Source organism: Nothobranchius furzeri, chromosome 14 (genome assembly GCF_043380555.1).
Source record: "Nothobranchius furzeri strain GRZ-AD chromosome 14, NfurGRZ-RIMD1, whole genome shotgun sequence".
Taxonomy (NCBI): domain Eukaryota; kingdom Metazoa; phylum Chordata; class Actinopteri; order Cyprinodontiformes; family Nothobranchiidae; genus Nothobranchius; species Nothobranchius furzeri.
Genome location: NC_091754.1, coordinates 47,150,542 through 47,175,422, shown reverse-complemented (window position 1 = coordinate 47,175,422; position 24,881 = coordinate 47,150,542). Strand labels below are relative to the sequence as shown.

The window sequence follows — 24,881 nt, the reverse complement described above, 5'->3', positions numbered from 1 at the left end:
ACTTTAGTTGATCTTAGTTAAAATTTGAATCATCTGCCTAAAACTGTCAGCGATGCACCGTCGTCAGGCAAAAACTCAGCACTGCATTTGAATTTAAATCTGCCATCGCTATTGGCTAATAGGTCCACTATGATGTTAGATAGTACATTATGATGTCACAATGTCGTGAGTGTGTGTATTTGTTAGTGGCTCTGCCCTCGGTCTGCTAGGCAACAGCATTTGTTGCATTTTTCAAACAGGAAGTTGGAGTTGAGTAAGAATCTGGCAGGGGGTGACTTGTTCTTTAAAGAGCAAGTCACCCCCAAATACCATTTTTTTTTGCTGACAAACTATATAAAGGAGTGTCTAATCATGCTACAGACACGTGTCATCAATAATTTGGCGCTTCAGTGCATCTTGGTTAAAATTCAAATATTCTGCCTAAAACTGTCAGTGTTGCGCCGTCGTCAGGGAAAAACTCTGCACTGTATTTGAATTTAAATCTGCCACCGCTATTGGCTAAGAGGTACGCTATGATGTCATCTGGTACATTATGATGTCATAATGCCATTGTGAGCCTGTGTGTGTGTATTTGTTAGCGGCTCCGCCCTCTCGGTCTGCCAAACAACAGCATTTGTTGCATTTTTCAAACACGAAGTGGGAGTGAAGTAAGTTTCTTGTAGGGGTGACTTGCTCTTTAAGCTAGGTGTGAACATTAAAGCAAGTCACCCCCAAATCAGCTTTTTTTTCCTGACGAACTATATAAATGCATGTCTAATCGTGCTGCAGACACATGTAGTCAATAGTTTTGCACTTTAGTGCATTTTAGTTCAAATTTAAATTTTCTGCCTAAAACTGTCAGTGTTGTGCCGTTGTCAGGTTAAAAACTCTGCACTGCAATTGAATTTAAATCTGCCACCGCTATTGGCTAAAGCTTGGTTTATGCTTGACACATTCACTTTCCGCTTGGTGATGTGGCTCGTGGCTGGAATGCGCTTCACAACTCGCAGCGTTTATGGTTCGTGCGGCTTGTCTCTGCGGTGAGACAATATTCTCCCAAATTGTAGGGGGCAGGATGGAGCTCTACGGCATGTATCCAACACTACACCGTAGTAGAAGTAAAAATGACTGTTTACAACGTGGCATTTCAGCATTTTTAATAGCATCCTCGTCTTTTCCGACAGTGCGAGCTATTTCTCTCCAAGAATTATTAACAACATGTTGATCACGGTGATCTCTGAGAGCTGAATCATACAAATGTCTGTATTTACAAACCTCTGCCATACTAGTCCTTGCCGGTCCGTTATGTTTTTCAGCGTCCGACCGTCCGCGTGGTTAGAAATTTTCCTAGGTGCGCGTTGCGGAAATTTTGGGCCGTGCGGAGACGCAGTGGAGGGGCGTGGTTGTTAAAATGACGCAATTTCGCTGCGCGGAGCCGTGCGGACCTCGCGGACGCGTCAAGCATAAACCAACCTTAAGAGGTATGCTATGATGTAAACTGGTACATTATGATGTCACAATGCCGTTGTGTGTGTGTGTGTGTGTGTGTATTTGTTAGTGGCTCCGCCCTCTCGGTCTGCTAGGCAACATCATTTGTTGCATTTTTTAAACATGAAGAGGGAGTTTCTTGTAGGGGGTGACTTGCTCTTTAAATGACTTCAGTTTTTGAAGTGTTGGCATGTTTTATGTGTACAGAAATGACACTATCTTATTAAGGAGCTGGGAACTGATAATAATGGGACTAATTATTCAAATTCAATTCAAAGATACTTTATTAATCCCAGAGGGAAATTAGAGTAAACAAGTTATGTTACAGTGAGCTGAACCCAGTTGGTAAACAGTAACTATGACACCACTGTCTGTCCAATGAGCGGCGGGAACTTCCCTTCTGCATGCAAATAACGAGCTGGTTTCCTCTCCGGCTTGCTCCTCGGCGCTGCGCAAGTGTCATGCCAAAGCTGCAGCGTTAGCAGGCTCGTTTCCCCGTCTTTTTCACCCTCCAGCGGGGAGATCCCTCATTTCTCCCGTACTCTTCTTCCTCGAACCGCACAGGCTTTTGTTGCTGCTTGGACATGCCGAACATCGTGCTTTTCAGCGGGAGCTCCCATCACGACCTTTCCCAAAAAGTGGCCGATCGGCTCGGGCTGGAGCTGGGGAAGGTGATCACGAAAAAGTTCAGTAACCAGGAGACATGGTGAGTGATGGGTTTGTCCACGTCAGACGCGAACTGATTTGTTGTTTAAACGTGTGAAATGTAACCTGCTGGGTTATTTTGGCTGAGCTAGCGGCTCAGTTGTTGCTCTAGTTTCGTTATCACGTGTTGCTGTTAGCTTAGCTTCAAGCTAACGGTAATGTATTCGGTCCGCTCCATTTCGTGCCGGAACGGCGCTCAGCTCTAGGGACAAAAGCGAGTTACGCACGTCTCAATTTAACTTCTGATACAATCACAACAGAACAACTAGGTACCAATTCGGTACCGTGAACGTGATCTTAAGTTAGCTGATATGAACGGTGATCCCCTACTACCTCCGTCAAATTTGTTTGCTCTTCAATTAAAGGATAAACGCCTCCCTCATCCGAGATGTCCGTCTGTAACCAACTCATGCGCCGTTAGGCGCATAGGAAACGGATCCACTATTTAGCGGGCAGCGTGTGATTAGCCAACCACGGGTAAACACAACAGGCTAGCAAGCTAATGTTGGTGTTTCTATTATCGGACAAAGGCCTGGATATTGAATAAATGTTCATTTATGTTTAAATATCTTTTGTTGAACTGTTGGACTAAGACATACCAAAATAGCTAAAATAGTTATTTTTCAGCGTTATAAAAACAGACTTTTCCGTTTTTAATTTGCGAATCGTACTAAGTTTTACCCATGTTCTACCCTTTTTACTACCCGACTTGGCTGTTTATTAGCATTGTTGTTGTTGTTATTAGTCCACAGTAATAGATTTCAATGTTCAACACTCAGTTGTTTAATCGCCTACATCCTCACGGAGCTACAGGATGTGTGGAAAACCATGAGTTTTTTGGTTCTGATCCGTGTTCATAAAAGTCTTTTTGCTGGATTCAACCTCAACAACTGTCGGCGCACACAGGTCACATGACAGAGGCTGCTGACCCGTTGGTGTGCAGCTGCAGAAGAATGTTTCTGTTTCTCTCTCTCTCTCTCTCTCTCTCTCACACACACACACACACACACACACACACACACACACACACACACACACACACACACACACACACACACACACACACACACACACACACAGAGCCTGTTCCCAAAGTCTCTAGGATGATCAAAGCCTCTTGTTTGGCTTTAATCAGAACCTTTCAGGTCGTAAAACTTTGGTTCTGAAATCTCGACGCATCGGGTTCGTGGAAGCTGTCGGAAGAGTTTTTCCCCGTTAACGGCGAGAAAACACAAAGATGTTAGATCTGAATCCTATAGAAACGCTCACACTGAGCTGATTGGTGGTCAGGTGGATGTCATCATCATGTGTGCTGACATGTGACTCGTGATTCCTCAGATCAGAAGTAAAAATCCAATTATTTTCTTTCCCTGTCTAGTGTGGAAATCGGCGAGAGTGTGCGTGGCGAGGACGTTTACATCGTCCAGAGCGGATGTGGAGAGATCAACGACAACCTGATGGAGCTTCTCATCATGATCAACGCCTGTAAGATCGCCTCGGCGTCCCGTGTCACTGCCGTCATCCCCTGCTTCCCATATGCTCGGCAGGACAAGAAGGACAAGGTAAACGGCTGGAAAAGTGCCGCGGGCTGTTTACTCCCTCAGAGGGGTAGTTAATAAAAGCTGTTGGTGCATGATGCCTCTGAAGGTCACAGAGCTGCAAGCATGTCACCTCCACGCCCCCTTCACAGGTAACGAAGGAGGAATTCACTCAGGTGAACCAGGATTCTCTGTCCGTCTGCAGGGTTTTAATCTCTTTGTCAGCAAAGACCCAATCAGAGCTGGACCTGGATCCCTCAGCTCTAGATCAGCTGTTTCCTCTCATTAGCGTGTATTTCCTACAAACACCTGACTGGTTTTCCTGATCCCGCTGTTTAGGAAACAGGTCCTGAAGCTCGCTTCAAATGCCACATCAGAGCTACATTTTACCCCTTAGGTGATCAAACAGCAGCCTTCTACAGCTAACAGCATATTTACCATATTTGTGACATCACAAAAGACAAGATGGAACTGATATATTTACCAAACTCCAGGAGTGGTTCATATTTTACAAGCTGTTATGATGATGATTGTCATGGGGCTGATGGTGATGACTATTGTAGGGCTGCAACAACGAATCGATAAAATCGATGAAAATCGATTATTAAAAGCGTTGGCGATGAATTGCGTCATCGATTCGTTGTGTTGCACAACTCTTCCAAAAGCCCGCCCGCCCGCGTTGCGCGAAGACCGGAGCAAGTCAGATCAGCGCGAGGGAGAGCCGGCAGGTGTTTGGAAGAGGAACATGGCAGAAGCAGCGAGGCCCAAAAAAGTTAAAACTTCTGAAGTTTGGGAGCATTTTCAGTTAAATCAGGCGAAGACATTCGTTACCTGCAGGGCTGGACTGGGACAAAAATTCAGCCTGGGCATTTTGACTGGAGACCGGCCCATCACCTGTTTTTTTTTGGAAAAGACATTAAGCCTTACGCTGTTTCTGACACACACCAACGTACACTTTCTTATTGGTAATATTTATGTATCAATCTAATAAACGTAAACCTACACCATCCTTCCTATCCTGGTATTCTAAAACGCAGGCCTGGGGGTAAATGATTATTTTTAAAACGATTATTCTGACGATTATTTTATTGAATAGTCGACTATTCTAATGACTATTTAGATGATTACCTAGCGATTATTTTTCTATTGCACAATTAATAAAAACCAAAGAATCTAAAATAAATTCCTCCAAAAAATGGATAAATTGTTACTGTAAGAGAATAAACATTAAAGACTATGGCGTTTAAAGCGTGCCACAACCCGTGCACGCGCATTGGGTCCACAGCGCGCGTGTGAACGGGACTCGCGAGCGGAAATATACATGGCGAGAGGTCATTTGTGCACTGAGAGGGAGCAAACTGTGTCTGTGAGCGCACAAGGATGTGCACAAGTGACAAACCTGCGTGCACGCGTTGTCAACGAGCACACGGCAGAGGAAAACGTGCGCGCGCGGCAGCCTCTCTGCGCGCTCGGCAGCCTCTGCGCGCTCGGTTTCTGACTCCTGCTCGCTCGGCTGTAAGGGCTTTTGGCACTCTGGAGGCGTGGCCTGTGGCAGATCTTCCCTGTCCTCTGATTGGTTAGTTTACCCCGCACTTTACCCTCTATCTATATAAAAAAGTCTGATATTCAGTAGTTGCTGGCATAGCTCAGCTGGGAGAGCGGGTGACTCTCGCCCCGGAGGATCCAGGTTCGAGTCCGGCCAAGGAAAATGCAGTAGATGTCATGTTAATTTTTCTTAATTTCAGGTATTTTACAGTTGTGATCGTTCAACTGTCATTAAACGTCCGAATGTTTGCTGGGCAGTGTTTTAAAAAGTGCACATAAGCTAGATGGTTTTAACCATATAAAATTACATTTTTTGTGATACTGGAAAAATACATACTGAAATAAAACTACTGGTTGAAAACTTCATGACTGTGATTGTACAATATATGACTCACTGATACACTGCAAACTCCCTTAGAGAGAGAGAGAGAGAGAGAGAGAGAGAGAGAGAGAGAGAGAGAGAGAGAGAGAGAGAGAGAGAGAGAGAGAGAGAGAGAGAGAGAGAGAGAGAGAGAGAGAGAGAGAGAGAGAGAGAGAGAGAGAGAGAGAGAGAGAGAGAGAGAGAGAGAGAGAGAGAGAGAGAGAGAGAGAGAGAGAGAGAGAGAGAGAGAGAGAGAGAGAGAGAGAGAGAGAGAGAGAGAGAGAGAGAGAGAGAGAGAGAGAGAGAGAGAGAGAGAGAGAGAGAGAGAGAGAGAGAGATTCTTGCCTCATTAATGAATTGTTTATTTTTTTCAGTATTTAATTGACAAATTATCCTTTCAAATAATTAATTGATGAGTTACATAATTGTCCATTTAGAATTGTTGAATGGACTGAGTCAAGTTTGGTGCACTTTATATATTTCAAAACATGTTTTTTTTTTATTTTAATGATGCATATAAATAATTTAAATGTTAATTTAATGAAATATTTCTATTTTTTCATTACCTCACCCTTGTTTTGACAAAAACGGAACCTTGCTGGATAATATCATGGAGAAACTATTTGTTCACGGTACATGGCTCAGTGAGGATCTGTGTAAAGGAGGAGATACTCAGAAATCTGTCTGCAGATTGTTACAACCCAGACTGGAAGTGGTGGGCTGTAATAAGAAAGGAGACCAAACAGAGGAGTGGGGGTTCAACAACTGATTTATTTAACAAAAGTAAGGATTTACTAAAGCAAGTTAGTGAACAGAAAATGGCCAGTGAGGACTCTCCACCACACAGGAGAGACCCAGTGAAAGCAGAAAAACAGTAGGCTTTGTAGGCAGCACCACACCCTGAGCCCAGGTGCCTCCAAGGCTGCTTAACGAGCTGCCTACAACAGAAGAAAAACACAATTAAACAAATGAAAACCCAATGAGACGGTGGGGGCATCACAACACGTTCAGGACTACCCAAACACCAGTAATTCTTGACTGCACTGATCTGCTTTAGTAAATCCTTACTTTGGTTAAATAAATCAGTTGTTGAACCCCCACTCCTCTGTTTGGTCTCCTTTCTTATTACAGCCCACCAATTCCAGTCTGGGTTGTAACAATCTGCAGACAGATTTCTGAGCATCTCCTCCTTTGGTATACAGATCCTCACTGAGCCAAGTACTGTGAACAAATAGTTTCTCCGTGATATTATCCAGCAAGGTCTTGTTTTTGTCAAAACAAGGGTGAGGTAATGCAGAAATATAAATATTTCAATAAATTAACATTAAAATTATTTATATGCATAATAAAAAAAAACATGTTTTGAAATATATAAAGTGCACCAAACTTGACTCAGTCCATTCAACAATTCTAAATGGACAATTATGTAACTCATCAATTAATTATTTGAAAGGATAATTTGTCAATTAAATGCTGAAAAAAATAAACAATACATTAATGAGGCAAGAACTTTTTAAACTTGAACATACCTACACCCACAAGTCTATTTTTACCTGGTTAAAACCATCTAGCTTATGTGCACTTTTTAAAACACTGCCCAGCAAACATTCGGACATTTAATGACAGTTGAACGGTCACAACTGTAAAATAATATCACAGGAATTAGTAAAGAATAATATGACATCAACTCTATGTTACTTAGCCGGACTCGAACCTGGATCCTCCAGAGTGAGAGTCGCCCGCTCTCCCAGCTGAGCTATGCCAGCAACTGCTGAATATCAGATTTTTTTTATATAGATAGCTAGAGAGTAAAGTGTGGGGTGAACTAACCAATCAGAGGATAGGGAAGATCTGCCACAGGCCACGCCTCCAGAGTGCCAAAACTCCTCACAGCCGAGCGAGCGGAATTAGAAACCAAGCGCGCAGAGGCTGCCGAGCGCGCAGAGAGGCTGCCGCGCGCGCACGTTTTCCTCTGCCGTGTGCTCGTTGGCAACGCGCGCACGCAGGTTTGTCACTTGTGCACATCCTTGTGCGCTCACAGACACAGTTTGCTCCCTCTCAGTGCACAAATGACCTCTCGCCATGTATATTTTCGCTCGCGAGTCCCGTTCACACGCGCGCTGTGGACCCAATGCGCGTGCACGGGTTGTGGCACGCTTTAAACGCGATACTTCCATTTTGTTTAACACTGCTTTTATTGTGTTGCGGTTGGTTATGTTCTGGTGACATGTAGAACTTGGGAGTGCAGGCTGCTGCCTGAGAGGTGGTTGGAGACGGAATGTCTCCATGCTGCTTTGATTTGGTCACTTACAGTTATGGTCAGAAGTTTACATACACTTGTAAAAAATATAATATAATGGCTCTACTGAGTGTCCCGTTATTTCTAAAACTCAGATTTTTCTCTGATATAGTGATTGGAACAGATACTTCTTTGTCACAAAAAACATTCATGAAGTTTGGTTCTTTAATGTCTATTATGGGTTAACAGAGAAAAGTGATCACATTTGCTTGGTCACAAATATACATACAGCAACATGAACTATCAATTTTGGTGACTTAGAAACGTGTCAGTGAACTGAGCTTCATAGCATGGCCTCTTAACTTCTTGTGAGTGATTATGAGTGACTACAGCGGGTGACTTCTCTTAGGCCACGTAAATAGGGCTCATTGGATACAAACGCTACAATGGGAAAGTCAAAGGAGCTCAGCATGGATCTGAAAAAGCGAATTATTGACTTGAACAAGTCAGGAAAGTCACTTGGGGCCATTTCAAAGCAGCTGCAGTCCCAAGAGCAACAGTGCAAACAATTGTTTGTAAGTATAAGGCACTGTTTCATCACTGCCAAGATCAGGAAGAAAACGCAAGCTATCACCTGCTGCTGAGAGAAAATTGGTCAGGAGGGTAAAGAGTGAACCAAGAATCACCAAAAAGCAGATCTGCCAAGAATTAGAAGCTGCTGGAACACATGTGTCATTGTCCACTGTCAAACGTGTTTTGCATCTCCATGGACTGAGAGGCTGCCGTGCAAGAAGGAAGCCCTTGCTCCAAAAGCGGCACCTTAAGGCTCGACTGAAGTTTGCTGCTGATCACATGGACAAAGATAAGACCTTCTGGAGGAAAGTTCTGTGGTCAGACGAAACAAAAATCGAGCTTTTTGGCCACAATGCCCAGCAATATGTTTGGAGGAGAAAAGGTGAGGCCTTTAAGCCCAAGAACACCATGCCTACAGTCAAGCATGGTGGTGGGAATATTATGCTGTGGGGCTGTTTTGCTGCCAATGGAACTGGTGCTTTACAGAGAGTAAATGGGATAATGAAGAAGGAGGATTACCTTCACATTCTTCAACATAACCTAAAATCATCAGTACGAAGGTTGGGTCTTGGGCGCAGTTGGGTGTTCCAACAGGACAATGACCCCAAACACACATCAAAAGTGGTAAAGGAATGGCTAAATCAGGCTAGAATAAGGGTTTTAGAATGGCCTTCCCAAAGTCCTGACTTAAACCCCATTGAAAACATGTGGACAGTGCTGAAGAAACAAGTCCATGTCAGAAAGCCATCAAATTTAACTGAACTTCACCAATTCTGTCAAGAGGAGTGGTCAAAGATTCAACCAGAAGCTTGTGGATGGCTACCAAAAGCGCCTAATTGAAGTGAAAATGGCTAAGGGACATGTAACCAAATATTAGCACTGCTGTATGTATATTTGTGACCCAGCAAATGTGATCACTTTTCTCTGTTAACCCATAATAAAGACATTAAAGAACCAAACTTCATGAATGTTTTTTGTGACAAGTATCTGTTCCAATCACTCTCAGAGAAAAATCAGAGTTTTAGAAATAACGGGACACTCAGTAGAGCCATTATATTATATTTTTTACAAGTGTATGTAAACTTCTGACCACAACTGTATGTGCGTGAGGCGAGTGGTGTTACGACCCTTCCTGGGGAGTTTGGCTTGTGTGCAAAAAGGAAGGGACAATAACGGGATTTAAAAGTTAAAATGATCAGGTTTATTTACAAAAAAACAAACAAAAAAAATAAATCTTTCCATCCACAGGTTGGGAATAATAAAACTAATTCTGCCTGTGGGGAATTAAAACAAACGTACAAATAACCTGGGATGTCCCACTGGGCAAAGATTACAGGGTTCTGGACCAAAATAAGGATCTCCAAAGGTCCAAACTCTAAACTGGGTGGTTAAACCAAACTCAGGTGATATTTTACACTAAACCGAAAACTAGGGCTGCAACAAACGATTATTTGGATAATCGATTAATCGGATGGGGTCTCGACACGATTAATCGATTAATCGGATTACATGGGGAAATTTTTAAAAACTGCTAGGGAAACGTTATTTCTCTCCTTCCTTCACTTTATTTAACACAACATTATTAGAAAACAGTTCAATAGCAGAAAAACAACATGCCATCACCTAAATTGTCTTATAAGGTGTATAGACAGAGACCCTAAGCTACATCTATCTGTGACCTAAAATGCTTGGTCCAAGTTAAACAGCTTAAGGGCAAATCTCATCTGTTTTGTTTGATCTCATCTGTTGACATTTATTTTAAATGTAATTAAACATAGGCTGTGAATTAATCAAAATTGATCACTATTTCCAAAAATGACTGAAAAAATACCAAATAAAACAAAAGTAAATGAATGCCATTCTCCTTGCGATGATGCCCTGGGCAACTGCCATAAAGTCACATCAAGAAATGCTGCTGATCATTCCAATGATCCCAAATAGACTCACATTAGGCCACATGAAAGCAACTGAACCCAAAAATATATTAACCAGTATATAACTGCACTCTCACACAACACGCCTGCAGCAACAGTTAGGACTCCTCCCTCCCTTTTAAAAGCGTTTTTGCTTCCGAGGACATTGTGGTTGTAAAACCACATGCTAGTAGTCTGGCCCCGGTGTGATCAACCAGTTTCTGCGGGAATGTGACGGCGGAACCAGGGCCAGATTAACACTTTGTTGTACCCTGGGCAACAATATTCAAGGGCTCCATCATCACGACCCGAGGATCACCATAATGTGGTTACATACAGAATATTTTACTGTAATATGCAGTAAATATACTCAATACTTGAATGCCTGACAACACGTAACCCGCCCAGAGTAACCTTTGACCCACCTCGTGTGGACTGACCAATTAGGAGAGGGTCTTAACTTGAGGCCCTCTCTTCATTGGTCAGTCTGCATGAGACTGACTCTCAACTGACATTCGAAGTCATAGGCAGCAAAGCGTCTCTGTGCAGCGCAAAAGCCCGGGTGGACAGTTTGTTTAATGTAGGGTGATCATATTTCCATTTCCAAACAAGAGGACAGGGGATCTGTGCCTATGATGTCACACTATGGCAACACCACACAAACCATGTTGGGACCCATTTTTTGTAAGAACTAAATTAATATCAGATTCTGCCAATAAAAGGGCTCTAAAACAATTCATATGTAAATATTTTGCATATTTAATGCAAAATCTCATTTTTATGCTTTAGTGCTGCAACAAGGTTTTATTAATAATAAATTATTATACCTTTTGTTTTACTACAGCATCGGTAAGCTTCCTGTGCACAGATGATTAAGGATGCTTGTTTCAGCTGTGAGATTAGACGATAGGATCAATGATAAAATAAGTTGTCACACACTCCATGGAAACTTTCAGATAATCCACAAATAGTGGCTTTCAAATGGTTTTGTTACTTTTTGCAAGTTTAGAAAAGAAGCTGATGAGACAGCATGTCTTATAATTTAGTTTTTCATCTGATATATTAGAACATGTCAGTAATGTCTGAGGGGCTTTTACAAACACTGTATAACTAACACTCCTGGAGAGGGCATGAATTACACAGAGGCTTCTGGGGAGCCCAGTTATGGGGGGGGGGGGGGGGGGGACATTTTGCCTTGGCCCCCAAAATGTCTTGAAACGGCCCTGGGTGTGTGACTGAGTTTTGAAGGTGATCTGAATTGTATCAGATGTATAACTATGACATGTGTATAACTTATTGTTTTTTACTTGTAAAAACGTGTAGTGGAGATAAATCTACCTACATTTTACTTTGTTTTCTTGTTTTTATTTAACTATTTTCCTTTCCTGTCTGTCTCTCATCTTCCTGCATCTCCTCATAATTCTCCAGAAAATCTGTTGCCTGGATTCTTACCTTTTCACCTCATCAGTTACTTTTGAGCAGATCAAAGAGATCTCCTGACCGCAAAGCGGAGAGCGCGTTTTCGATGCTGCGTGAGGTGAAATCACCACAGCACAGGTGATGAGCTCCGCAGCAGAGCGCTTCAGGCACAAATAAGACAGAAAATAGAGAACATGTGCAGACAAGAACGATCGTGTGCTAATTATAGTTTTTTGGTTGCGCCACTTTGAGAATGGACCGTGCGCTGGAAGCAGCTGCCTGGATCGCTGTGCAACAATGCGGAACCGGTTCGCAGCAGCGCAAGTCTGCAGGCTCTCCCTCGCGCTGATCTGCCTGTACCGGCTCTCCCTCGCGCTGATCTGCGGCTCTCCCTCGCGCTGATCTGACTTGCTCTGGTCTGCGCGCAACGGTGGGCGGGGCGCTTTTGGAAGAGTTGTGCGACACAACGAATCGATGACGCAATTCGTTGCCAACGCTTTTAGTAATCGATTTTCATCGAATTCATCGATTTGTTGTTGCAGCCCTACCGAAAAGGGAGATCTACACCACAAAAACGATGAACTCTAAACCAAAACATAACAGCTTATCCAAACGCAAGAAGCTGTTAGTGAAAATGCTAACAGTAGCGTTACCAACGTTAAGTTCAAGTTACCAAGTTTAAATAAACCAAAAACACCCAGCAGCAAACAGACCAGCACGGAGGAGAGACTGATACCACCAAAACAGCTCTCCTAATGTCCGAAAGAAGCTCAGAAGGTAATATTTAGGTAAATTTAACCCTTTACACGTGACCAGGACACTGTGATCAATTTTTGGCCAGGGAAATGATAATTTGTTGCCATTTTTGAGGTGTTTATGAATGAGGAAGAGACCCAGCATCCTGTGATGGGACTAATAACATCAAGAGATAACAAATAAGGTAATACTTAGGTAAATTTAACCCTTTACAGGTGACCAGGACTCTGTGATCAATTTTTGGCAAGGGAAACGATCATTTGTTGCTATTTTTGAGGTGTTTATGAATGAGGAAGAGACCCAGCATCCTGTGATGGGACTAATAACATCAAGAGATAATAAATAAGGTAATATTTAGGTAAATTTAACCCTTTACAGGTGACCAGGACTCTGATCAATTTATGGCAAGGGAAATGATCATTTGTTGCCATTTTTGAGGTGTTTTTGAATGAGGAAGACACCTAGCATCCTGTGATGACACTAATAACATCAAGAGATAATAAATAAAGTAATATTTAGGTCAATTTTACCCTTTACAGGTGACCAGGACTCTGTAATCAATTTTTGGCGAGGGAAATTGTCTTTTTTTTTTTTTTTTTTTTTTTTTTTTTTTTTACCTTTTTGGGGGTGTTTTTGATGATACAGTAGGCAGTAACATCAACAGATAATACATAAAACCCTTATTTGGTCAATTTTAGCCTCCATGAAAATCTGAGCGATTCAATCACTTTTTGGCAAGTAAAATGCCATTTTAGTTCTACAATTAAATCATCAATAAAGAATTTAAAGATATTTTGAGGTGTTTCTTATAGGTAAACAGGAGGGTGTAGTCACTATTTAGCAAGTGACAAATCTTAATTTTATGTGCTGAAGTGCTTTTAGAGCAACGTAATGTATAGATAGTACCCTACACAGTGTCATTAAAGCCAAAGCTTGATCAGTTTAAATAGTAAAAATGTGCCCCAAGCTAGTTAACTGTGGCTCCATGTCAAGTGGACTAAAGAAAGGAAGGGGAAAAAAATCAAATCGCTAGAGAATTGTTTATTTACATTTATACAACGTTTACATTCAATACAGGGTGCAATTTTACATTGTTTATTTATTTTTTAGTATCAAGGCTGTAACATAAAGAAAGCCAGTTCTTACCACAAACCATCTTTCAATAGCAAATATTGCAAAAAGGATTAATATATGCTCATTGTGAACGTTTAAGACAAATAGCAACACTTAAAACAACTTCCGAACTGGAAAAACTAATATCCGCGATAAACATCTGTTTAAGTACCGGAAGAGGTTATCTCTGCTTTCTGAATGTCCATATTGCTAGATATGCTGAGTTTTAAGGCGAAATCCTGGGGAATTTCGTCTAGAAATGCAATTACCCTAACCGTGCGCGATCCCGCGGTGGCTAATAATTTTTTGGCAGCGAGTCGATTTATGGCACAACACCAGCTCGGGTTTCTCCTCCTCCTCCTCCTCCCTCTTTTCTTCTCCAACCTGTCGCTGGGCTGAGGCTCCATCACTTCCTAAATTGATTTTACTTGAACCTTCACTACCAAACAACTGTGAGATTTTAACACATGTGCCAGCATCAGCCTGAAGGGCCAGTTTCCTTTTTAGTCGAATTTTCTCAGCTCCTCCTTTCCATTTTTTGTTCTCCATTTTGTTAAGCTCATCTGTCTGTTTACTGAGACCCAAACAACTGGCGGGTGCATCGCTATTGGTCCAGCCCAGGGTGTATTATGACCAATTGGCCAATCCACCGACTTTTACGAGGCGTCGCGTGGGGCGGCGCGGACAAGTTGTCCGCAACAACTAGAGGCCAGAAAAAAACAGAAGAAAAAAAAACAGACACCGGCCCATAAAAGATGAAAGGGTCGGCCCAGCGGGCAGTTGCCCGCTATGCCCCATGGTCAGTCCAGCGCTGGTTACCTGTAACGTTTAGGTCAGCATGGGAGTACCACAGTGATGATGCAGCATCTTAAACGCAAGCATGTCGGAATCATCAGCGAGGAGGGAGAGAGCTCTGTGTCCGGGTAAGTTAAAAACTTTTCAAAAGTGATTCACCCAAGGCCCGGATTATTACACAGGCTAGACATGCCCTAAGATAGTAAAAAAAAAAAAGTATATAAAATCGTAAGTGCGATGCTTATTAGATAAACGGGGGGTCTTTCCGTAGACTCGTGCTGCTGCGAACGGGTTCCGCCGTCACATTCTCGCAGAAACTGGTTGATCACACCGGGGCCAGACTACTAACATGTAGCTTTACAACCACAATGTCCTCGGAAGCAAAAACACTTTTAAAAGGGAGGAGTCCCAACTGTTGCTGTAGGCGTGTTGTGTGAGAGTGCAGTTATATACTGGTTAATGTATTTTTGGGTAATTTGCTTTCATGTGGCCTAATGTGAGTCCATTTAAAATGTTAAGTTGTTTGGTGATGTTTTGGAAATGGAATTTGGGATCATTGGAACGATCAGCAGCATTTCTTGATGTGACTTTATGGTGGTTGCCCAGGGCATCATCACAAGGAGGGCTGCATCCATTATTTTTTTGTTTTATTTGGTATTTTTTCAGTCATTTTTGGAAATAGGCTGTGAATTAATCAAAATTAATCACTATGTTTAATTCAGGGTGTCCGCTGGGTTTTAAAAAAGTATTAAAAAGTGATAAATAAAAATAGTTAAATTTAAGGCCATTAAAAGTGTTAAATTTGGTCTCAGAGGTATTATTTTTTTCCAAATTACGCTGGAGACACACCGGCCGCGGAAGCGCTGTGAAAATGGGACCGCCTTCATTCGGCGCCCTTGTTAAGCTATTCTGTAGACCACATGGGCCGCCGAAGTGCCGCGAATCGCCTCACGCCGGCGCTCCAGCCCGTGCCGTGCAGCGATCGTTTCGGCATCTGCTCTATTTTTTAGCGAGCCGCGGGTGAATCGCGTCAATTCTGGCAGGAAGTCAAACCTAGACATAAGAGGCAGGCCGGTAAATTTAACAAAATAAAGCATTTCAAAATAAAATTCCGCAATAGTCAAATGTGTTCGTAATCAGACACAGCAGAAAAACCACACAAACACACATACACACACATTGAGCTTGTGTGCGTGTGTGACCACGTGAAGGGGATGTGGTTTTGAGTGTCTTATTTCCGGAGCAAACAGGACAGAGAGGCAGAAAGTCTGAGGCAAGCAGTTAAGATGGATGACTTTAAATTAATTATGGAAGTTGAGAAACGCAAGGAGCTGTACGACCCCCAAAAAACATGGTTATTTACGTACCCATTTTGGAAGAAACTGCTAGGATACAGCTGCAGAATTGGAGCGGGTTCCAAGAGATTCAACTGGCAGAAACAACTGGTTCATACCATAGGTTCACACACACACACGTACAATCACTCAAACATAGAGGAAAAGAGCTGAGAAAAGGCAGAGAGGAAATGGAGGACACCAAGTGGTTAAAAGAAAAACTACAGCTGAGCCGAGGCGCGCCTCGACTGGGGCGTGTCTGATCTGAACTGAGGAGCGGCGAGCAGCGGCCGAATTTCGTGAGCGATTTATCTTCGCTTCCGCGGTCTGTGTGTCCCCGGCGTTAGGTATTATTTTTTTCAGACTATCAGGTGTCGTATTCTGAACATCGCCATAGAAATATATTCTGAATGAAATTCTATTATATGCTTAAGTTCGCGGGGCTTTAGCATATCCGGTCACATAATGATGACGTCATATTCGGTGGTCGTTCGGCATCATTTCAGGCCGCGCGGTCAACTGTCTGAACCGCTGAACAGAAGTGGCTGGTTTACGCTTAATTTTAGATTTACCTCAAGGCATATCTTCTATGAGTGGACAACCATCATCGTCTTCATGGGCAAATGCAAGTTTTCTGCTAGCTGGGTGGACGACCCAGCGTTTAAGGACTGGCTCAGACCTGTAGTAGGTAATAACAGGCAGGCTTATTGTTCGGTGTGTAAAAAAAATCATCAATGTCAACTGGATGGGAGCTAACGCACTTCGCTCGCATATGCAGTCCACTAAACATAACAATGGAATACGTGCTCGGAGAGACCAATTCTACCACTCTTAGCTGTCCGTACGGCTGCACCACCACCGCAAAGTAGTGCCACGGTACGCCTACCGGCCATCACTATGGCTCCAGCAACGTCTGACCTTCGGGTGGTCATGGGCGCCACACCAACACTGCGCGCGGAGGCTCTGTGGTGTCTGAACACTGCTGTTAAACACCACTCATTGAACTCCAATGAAGGGATTTCGGAGCTGTTTAAAGAAATGTTTCCCGACTCTGACATCTCAAAGTCATTCACGTGTGGTAAAGACAAAACCGGGTACATCATCAGATTTGGATTAGCATCGTTCTTCAAAAAACAGCTTGTTGATGGCATCAACAAGGCTGGGCCATTCGTGTTGATGTTCGATGAGAGCCTCAGTCAGGCGTGAAAGAAGAAACAGCTTGTCATTCATGTTCGATATTGGGAGGACGACCGTGTCCAGTCCAGATACTTTGGATCTCAGTTTTTGGGACATGGAAAGGCCGAAGATTTGTTGCATCATATAAAGGTAAGTTATTTTATATATAGCCCTACTTACGCAGTATTCAGTGGTCACTAATTTGAAGAGATATTTATTCACAAAGACTTTGTATATTATATAGGATGATGTTGGCTAATTTACTGTTGGTTACACAACATAATGAAATTTGCCAAAGTCTAGCAGTTACTTGAATGAAACCTGTAGGCCCACCAACATTTATTTACCTGTGGGGTATAGCTCCAAGGCACAAGACAATTGTGTTTGCAGTATATCAGGGTTGTAATAGCATTAAAATTCGAAATAAATAAAACAAACAAACAAAATAAAATAAGACTCTCACTCTCTTTTAGAAAATGTTGCACCAAAGACAACAGGATAGAGCCTGTCTTTCCAAAACAAAAAACACAATGGCCTATCCAGTGTCAACAACCAAAACTGCACTTCAATAATGATAATAAATATTAATATTAGAGATGTACATTTCTTAATCTCCACATATTGAGGCAGAAAACATTTTTTAGTTCATTTTCATCTATCATTGAATTGATTTATTGCTTATGTCCCAGCCCTAGTTTTAGTCTTTTCATTAAACAAGTTGTGTAATGGGGCAAGACTGAAAAAAGAATAAATGTTTAACAAAATCTTAGCAAATGATGCTTTTTTTAAAAATGTATTGACATGGGCCAGATTAACAACCATACAAATCAGGCAAGTATAAAAGATATATGGCAGATTAATTATTATTAAAAAGCCCAACAATTAATACAGGTGCTACGGTTCTGGAAAAACACTAATAATGATACTGACTGGCAACGTTGAGCCATGAGCCAAGTCACCATGAGTATTATGCTTTTGGTCATGTTGAACATATTCTAGTAATAATTAATCCCAAATTGGACTCTGTTACTTTCTCTCAGCCTTTGCTTATGTGACACACAAGATAATGCAGCGAGTGTTGAGATCTATTTTACTGTGTCTGATAACTTAAAACAGATTTCCTCCTGGTGTCGATTCACAGGAATGTGTCACACAGTTGAATATGAGGCAACTGCTATCAGTTGGGGGCTGTGCAGTGGCGCAGTGGTTAGAGCTGTTGCCTTGTAGCAAGAAAGTCCTGGGCTCGCTTCCCGGCCTGGGATCTTTCTGGATGGAGTTTGCATGTTCTCCCTGTGCATGCGTGGGTTCTCTCCGGGTACTCCGGCTTCCTCCCACAGTCCAAAAACATGACTGTTAGGTTGATTGGTCTGTCCGAATTGTCCTTAAGTGTGAGTGTGTGTGTGCATGATTGTTTGTCCTGTGTGCCTCTGTGCTGCCCTGCGATGGACTGGCTCTCTGTCTTGGGTGTACCCCGCCTAATTGCCCGTTGACTGCTGGAGATAGGCACCAGCCCCCCCGTATGTTGTAAAATTAATTTCTGTCATTTAGTAGTACTACTACTGCTACTACTATGTTTAGGCTGCTACTACAACTGATTTTCAAATTAATAGTAATAATAGGAAGATGAAAAGAAAATAGGGATAAAGAAATATTATTTTCCAAAGCATTCGCAGTGAACATTCACTAATGTTCCTCACTTCTCAGGAACTTAAGAGAAAACCAGGATTCAAGGTTGGTGAGCTTTCTGTGCTCACCTTCAGACGAGAATGTTTGCAGGGCCTGGTTAAGGTTGTTGTGAAGCTACAGGAGAAAAGCCCCCTGAAGTTCCAAGTGGTCAGGCAGACAGCATGTTTAAACCCTTCAAGAATGCACAGAGATCCTGATTGGTGCATCAGACAGATGAAGGGAATAGTGCAAACATTCCTCCAGAGCAAACATTTGGCAGGTGGCATCCCAGCTGGTAAGAATATATTGTATAGGGACAGTCAAAGTGCATAGGTTATTCAGATTGATTAGAGTGTTGTGTGGGAAGTGTGCGTTAGAAAGATGTTTTTCTGCATTCTTTCAACAGTCAGGAAGTGCCGATGCTTTATCAAATTAAAAAGTTCAGAAGAAGCCTTACACATCCCTAGCTCTTCTTAGATGTTATAACATGATGTTGTGATGTATGTATTGCCAAATGATCTGATGGGCCAACTGGGACTACTACATTTAAATGACCTATTAAGTAACTTTATTTCTTTATCTATGTTGTAGCTGATGTCATCATTCAGCAGTTTACATCATTGCTGTCTCTTGAGGGCAGAGGTGAACAGTTCCGCTCTTTCCAGCCTTTCAAGCAACGTGTGGATGTGTTTCTACACTTGACCCTCAGCCCATCCTACATGGACCTGTTGAGATTCTGCCAGAGCGTTTTACTTCTTTCACGTGGACAAGATACCGTGGAGAGGGGCTTCTCCATCAACAAGGAGGTGGAAACCTGTAACCTTCTAGGTGAATCCTTGGAGGCATTGAGGTTAATCTGTGACAATGTTAGCTGTTGTGGTGTCCTCAAGGTGCCTTTAACCAAGGACTTGCTGGCTTCTGTGGCCTCAGCAAGGTCCCAGTACAGGCTCTACCTGGAGCAAGAGCGTAAAAAGAGGGAGAGTGATGCTCAAACACAGAAAAGGAAGGCCGCAGAGGACGAACTACAGGAGCTCAAGCAGCAACGCAAAGTCCTGGACGAAGTCTGTGCCATCCTTGAAAATGATGCCAACAAATAAGCTGAGGAGGCAGAAGGGAAAGCTGGGTCAAAAATGGCCCAGCTAATCACCAAATCAAACACACTTAGAAGGAGACACAAGGAGAAAAAAGAGGAACTGGTCAAAATGGACAAAACTATTGAAGAAAAAGCCGTGGAATTAAGGCACTTGCCATAGCATATTTTGCCCAAAAGTTCATATTAGGCCTATAGCACAAGTGCAAACAATAGTTCACCAGTTCATGTTTCCAATTTGTGAAAATAAAACAGTTCATAGAAGATATCAGTTTGGAATGCATCAACTTGCAGTGAATGCCAGTGTGCTTGAACTGTCCATTCTCTCCATTGCACATTTTATGTTTGTTTTATTTTCTAAGTAAAATAAATATGTGCAATACATTGTCAACATCAGTGAGTCTCTAAGTCTATTCTTTTTGTATGTTATATATGTTAAAATATGTGTAAATAGGTCGCTGATTAACACTTGCAATTTAGTGTTGTGATGGTTTAAAAAAATTCTGAAGGTAGTAAAAAAAGTATTAAAAATTAGTAAATTTTACTTAATGATTGCTGTATATACCCTGTAATTACATTTAATAATTAGTCGTTTGACATCCCCAATTCTAATTGTCTACAGATGAGATCAAACAAGACAGATGAGAATTGCCTGAAGCTGTTTAACTTGGACCAAGCATTTTAGATCACAGATGAGTGTAGCTTAGGGTCTCTGTCTATACACCTTATCCTCCCTTGCTCATCCCCTTCCAAAGTATTCTGAAGGCTTCATTTCTGGTTTTTCATTTTTTGAAAAATGAGGCAGAAAGTGGTGTTGTCTGGCGAACCGCATGGTACACATGGAAGTGGCTGGGTGGAGTCAACACTTTCTTACTTGCTATGCTAAAAGTTCATGTTGTGTCATAATAGGCTGACTTTATTCTTTATGATCTCCAGGGCAAAACAACAAACACTGAGCAGCTTATTATTGTCAAGCAAATCATGCACACCTCAACAAGCGGCAGTCGTCACAAATAGCAGCTGTAAGACATTTTAGGTGATAGCATGTTGTTTTTCTGCTATTGAACTATTTTCTAATAACGTTGTCTTTAATAAAGTGAAGGAAGGAGAGAAAAAACGTTTCCCTAGCAGTTTTAAAAAATTTCCCCATGTAATCCGATTAATCGATTAATCATCTCGAGACCCCATCCGATTCATTGATTATCCAAATAATCGTATGTTTCAGCCCTAGACGATAGTAATGGTGATGGTGACGATGGTGGTGACAATAGTGATGATGATAATGGTGACATGATGGTAGTGATGATGATGATGATGATGATGGTAATTATGGAACCCGTAGTGAGTTCTTTAGTTTGGGGTCTTGTCTGGGTTCCTTACAGACTAACGTTTGGTTGTGACTCTCCTGTTTCAGAGTCGTGCACCCATCTCGGCCAAGCTGGTGGCGAACATGCTGTCTGTGGCCGGAGCGGACCACATCATCACCATGGACCTGCACGCCTCGCAGATCCAGGTGGGTGCGTGGGTTTCTACCCCACATGCTGCTCCCAGCAGCTTCTACTGGTTCAGCTGAACTCTTCTTCTCTCTGAAGGGCTTCTTTGACATTGCGGTGGACAACCTGTACGCAGAGCCGGCAGTCCTCCAGTGGGTCAGGGAGAACATCCCGGAGTGGAAGAACTGCATCATTGTGTCTCCGGATGCCGGAGGAGCTAAGCGGTATGAGGCAGAGATCTCTGGATAAACGGGAATATTCATTCATTCAAAACTTTATTTCAGACATGGGATATGTCCATAACAAGAATAAAATAAAAGTAAAAACACATTCTAATTACAAACCATATAGGCAGTTGTTCCGATGTTTAAAAAGGACTGAGGAGTACCTCGTGTCACTGTAAGTTAAAGATGACAGAGCTCTAACAACCGCGTTAGCTGACAAACTCAGTCGGCAGATGAATTTATACATGAAGAGCCTCAGAAGCGCATGAAAAGTAGGGATATTACTCACAACAAACATATGACTTGCAGGGGTCCATCTAGGGAGCTTCATGAGGATTCTAAAAGCATCCTGATAAGCCACTTGAAGCTTCTTCATTACTACCTTAGTTGCACCACAAGTGGGCTGTATAGAGAGGAGTTCAAAAGGAACGAACGCGGGACACTTTAACAGGTTCTGAGCACATACCAAAGTTACGTGCCAGAGTGTTAGCCTTGCCTCTTAATATCCTCGTCATCACAGAGGTCACTTCTTAAAATGTGCCCCAGATATTTTACTTTGTTTACCACTTTTGAGGACCTGATTTGTTAAGTTAAAAGATGGAAAAACAAAGTCTCTGGTGGAGCTGATTGTCCCGTCTGCTTCAGGGTGACGTCCATCGCTGACCGTCTCAACGTGGACTTTGCCCTCATCCATAAGGAGAGGAAGAAGGCCAACGAGGTGGATCGCATGGTTCTGGTCGGGGACGTGAAGGACCGTGTTGCCATCCTGGTGGACGACATGGCCGACACCTGCGGCACCATCTGCTACGCGGCAGACAAGTGAGCACCGTTTAGTTTTAGTGGGAACAGGTGAGGCAGGTGTTCCTGCAATCACATGCTGCGATTTGTCCCTCAGGTTGATCGACGCCGGTGCTACCAAGGTCTTTGCCATCCTCACACATGGCATATTCTCGGGGCCGGCCATTTCCCGGATCAACAGCGCCCCGTTTGAGGCCGTGGTGGTGACCAACACCATCCCTCAGGAGGAAAAGATGAAGGCGTGTCCAAAGATACAGGTAACCTCAACTGTCTGTCTTTTTCTACAGTTTATTTGTTGGAAAGGTTACGAAATATGAATGTCTGAACAGCCTCAGTTCAGAAAAAAAGATCAGTTCTGACCAGACTGATAAGCTAATGGCTAAAGTCCTCTGAAATGTTTGATCGTGCTTTTTGCTGCTGATGATTAACGAAGCTGGATGTTTATGTACAGTTCTGTCGTTTATTGCGGATATGGTTCTCTAGAGATAAGTTCGGTTTAGGGTTGAAAACCGAATAAAAAAGTTCACATGAACTGGTACGATCTATTTCTAACAAGTGATTCACGACTCGTTCGTCTAGCTGGTCATAATTGCAATGTTTCACCAAGCTGAGGCTGTTCAGAAGGCCGTCCATGATTAAGTCTGATTCTAACGGGTCACTCTTGAGTGTTTATGCAGGCTGAACATGAAGATAGTCTCCTACACCGATCTCCTGCAGTAGCTTCTGATAGGAAACAGACGGTGAAACTCTAGGATTAGAAAATCCTGACAGATCTACGTCACTAACATTCATGGACTCACCCATCTGACTCACGGCAGGGAAGCTGTTGTTGGTTTAGCATCCAGGAAACGGCAGAGAAAGTCTCAGCTAGTACAAGCTAACTATTAGCATTAGCAACTCTACCACACAGCAGAACTCCTCCAAGCGTGTGTTATTTGTGGAGATAAAACATCAATGCTGCAGAGCAAACAGTCAGTGGTAGAGTCGTGTTGCTGTTAGCCAATCAGAGGAGAGATGTCCACATACCAGGAAGTAAGACTCCAGATCCTGTCGACTGAACAACTTTGTCCTCCGACTGAATAAGGTGCTTCTGAGCTCCCCCAACCTCAGAGCAGGGGTTCTCAGTTCCTGGTGTCCAGCACATTTGAGTGGTTTCTCTGTTCGACACCTGTAAGGTGGGATGAGAACACGTTAAGTCTGATATCACAGCTGTAAAAATGCTAAAGTGGAAACAGCAGCGATAGCTAGCTGTAGCAGACCTGGTGCAGTCTGGAAAATGTCCTGCAGGAATTACGTGCACCAGGACTAGCTGTGAATCTGTTTCTCCTAACTGAGGCTGTTCAAAGAGCTGTCTACAACAAATGACCTGAAAAATGTCCGAACTGCCCCTTTAATGCTTATTTTACTGGTGAATGTGAGAACATCTCCTCTGCAACCATGGCCTGGGTAACCGTTACGATGATGAAACTAATTAACAAACTGATTATTTCTGGGATCCAAACAAAAAATTAAACTTTTTATTCATAAATAAACAGATTTTTCTGTTTCTCACTCATCAGGTGATCGACATCTCCATGATCCTGGCCGAGGCCATCAGGAGAACCCACAACGGTGAATCCGTGTCGTACCTCTTCAGCCACGTCCCCCTGTGAACCCCCCCATCATCACCACCACCACCAGGCCGCCCCCCAGACGGCACTTCATCCTGCAGCAAAGCCCTAAAGGGCCAAAAAACATGTGACTCTCTACAGAAACCCCACACCTCTCCTCTGGAGGTCGTATTTATGAGCACGTTTCTCTTCTGTTTACTTCCTGCTCCAGCTGCAGCTCTGACCCCTGGGGACCGGCTCTTCTGCTAAAGGGTCCAGTCCGTCACACCGTGTCATGTAGACTCACTTTAGATGGTGCATCCTCTCTGGCATGTAGAAACTAAAGCATGTAACAACCCCCCCCCCCCCCCCCCCCAGCAGCCTGGTTCTGATGTAACTGATGACATCAGAGTGTAACAGCTATTCTAATGATGTTGATGGGATCAAAGCCCTGCTAGCCAGCCCGTTTCTTTCCGTTCCTTTGAGATGCAGCGACTGTTTCGGTGCTTCTCCTGCAGACTGTCATCAGCTATTATGATGGCTCAGATCTAGTCTCTCTCTAATCTGGGGTGGAGCTTCTCCTCCACGCTGCTAAGGTCATGGGAACTGATTCATCCTGAAGCTTTTGTTAGTTTTGAGTTTTAAGCTTTGATTTGTGTTGAATCGGCATCATGATCACAGCTGGACCGGGCCACTCCTCCTCAGGAAAGGATCTGAAGGTTCTAGTTCGCCTCAAAACAGAATAAAAACAAATGTGGTGATTTTTTTTTAAATATCATGAGAAAATTTGTTTCTTTTAATAGTAAACCTAAAAATTGCCAACAGGTCCTGGTTGTCTCTTTATTCCTCTGCTGGACATTTTACCCATAATGCAACACAACAGCATGGCTTAGGGTCAGGCAGGCTGTTGAGGCTGAAGCTAGAAAATGGGGCAGCAGTAGCTCAGGCGGTAGAGCGGGTTGCCTCATGATCGGAGGGTCATGGGTTCGATTCCAGCTCCCGCCAAGGGTATCCTGCTGTTGTGTCCTTGGGCAAGACACTTCACCCAACTTGCCTGTGTTAGTGGTGGTCAGAGGGGCTGACTGTGC

General features: G+C 43.0%; 1 protein-coding gene across 1 annotated transcript; it reads left to right on the top strand.

Moving 5' to 3' along the window:
• The first annotated feature begins 1,875 nt into the window (after nucleotides 1-1,875).
• Nucleotides 1,876-24,620, top strand: LOC107380873 (ribose-phosphate pyrophosphokinase 2). Its single transcript, XM_015952258.3, has 7 exons — nucleotides 1,876-2,173; nucleotides 3,551-3,734; nucleotides 21,104-21,202; nucleotides 21,282-21,406; nucleotides 22,052-22,225; nucleotides 22,302-22,461; nucleotides 23,764-24,620. Exons 1-7 carry the CDS (start codon nucleotides 2,052-2,054, stop codon nucleotides 23,854-23,856), a joined length of 957 nt encoding a protein of 318 aa, XP_015807744.1. The 5' UTR covers nucleotides 1,876-2,051; the 3' UTR covers nucleotides 23,857-24,620.
• Nucleotides 24,621-24,881: the final 261 nt, after the last annotated feature.

Coding starts and splice junctions, on each gene's coding strand:
- LOC107380873 (XM_015952258.3), top strand. CDS start 2,052: ATGCCGAACATCGTGCTTTTCAGCGGGAGCTCCCATCACGACCTTTCC. Junction 22,226..22,301: donor ATCTGCTACGCGGCAGACAA/GTGAGCACCGTT, acceptor TTTGTCCCTCAG/GTTGATCGACGCCGGTGCTA. Junction 22,462..23,763: donor AGGCGTGTCCAAAGATACAG/GTAACCTCAACT, acceptor CTCACTCATCAG/GTGATCGACATCTCCATGAT.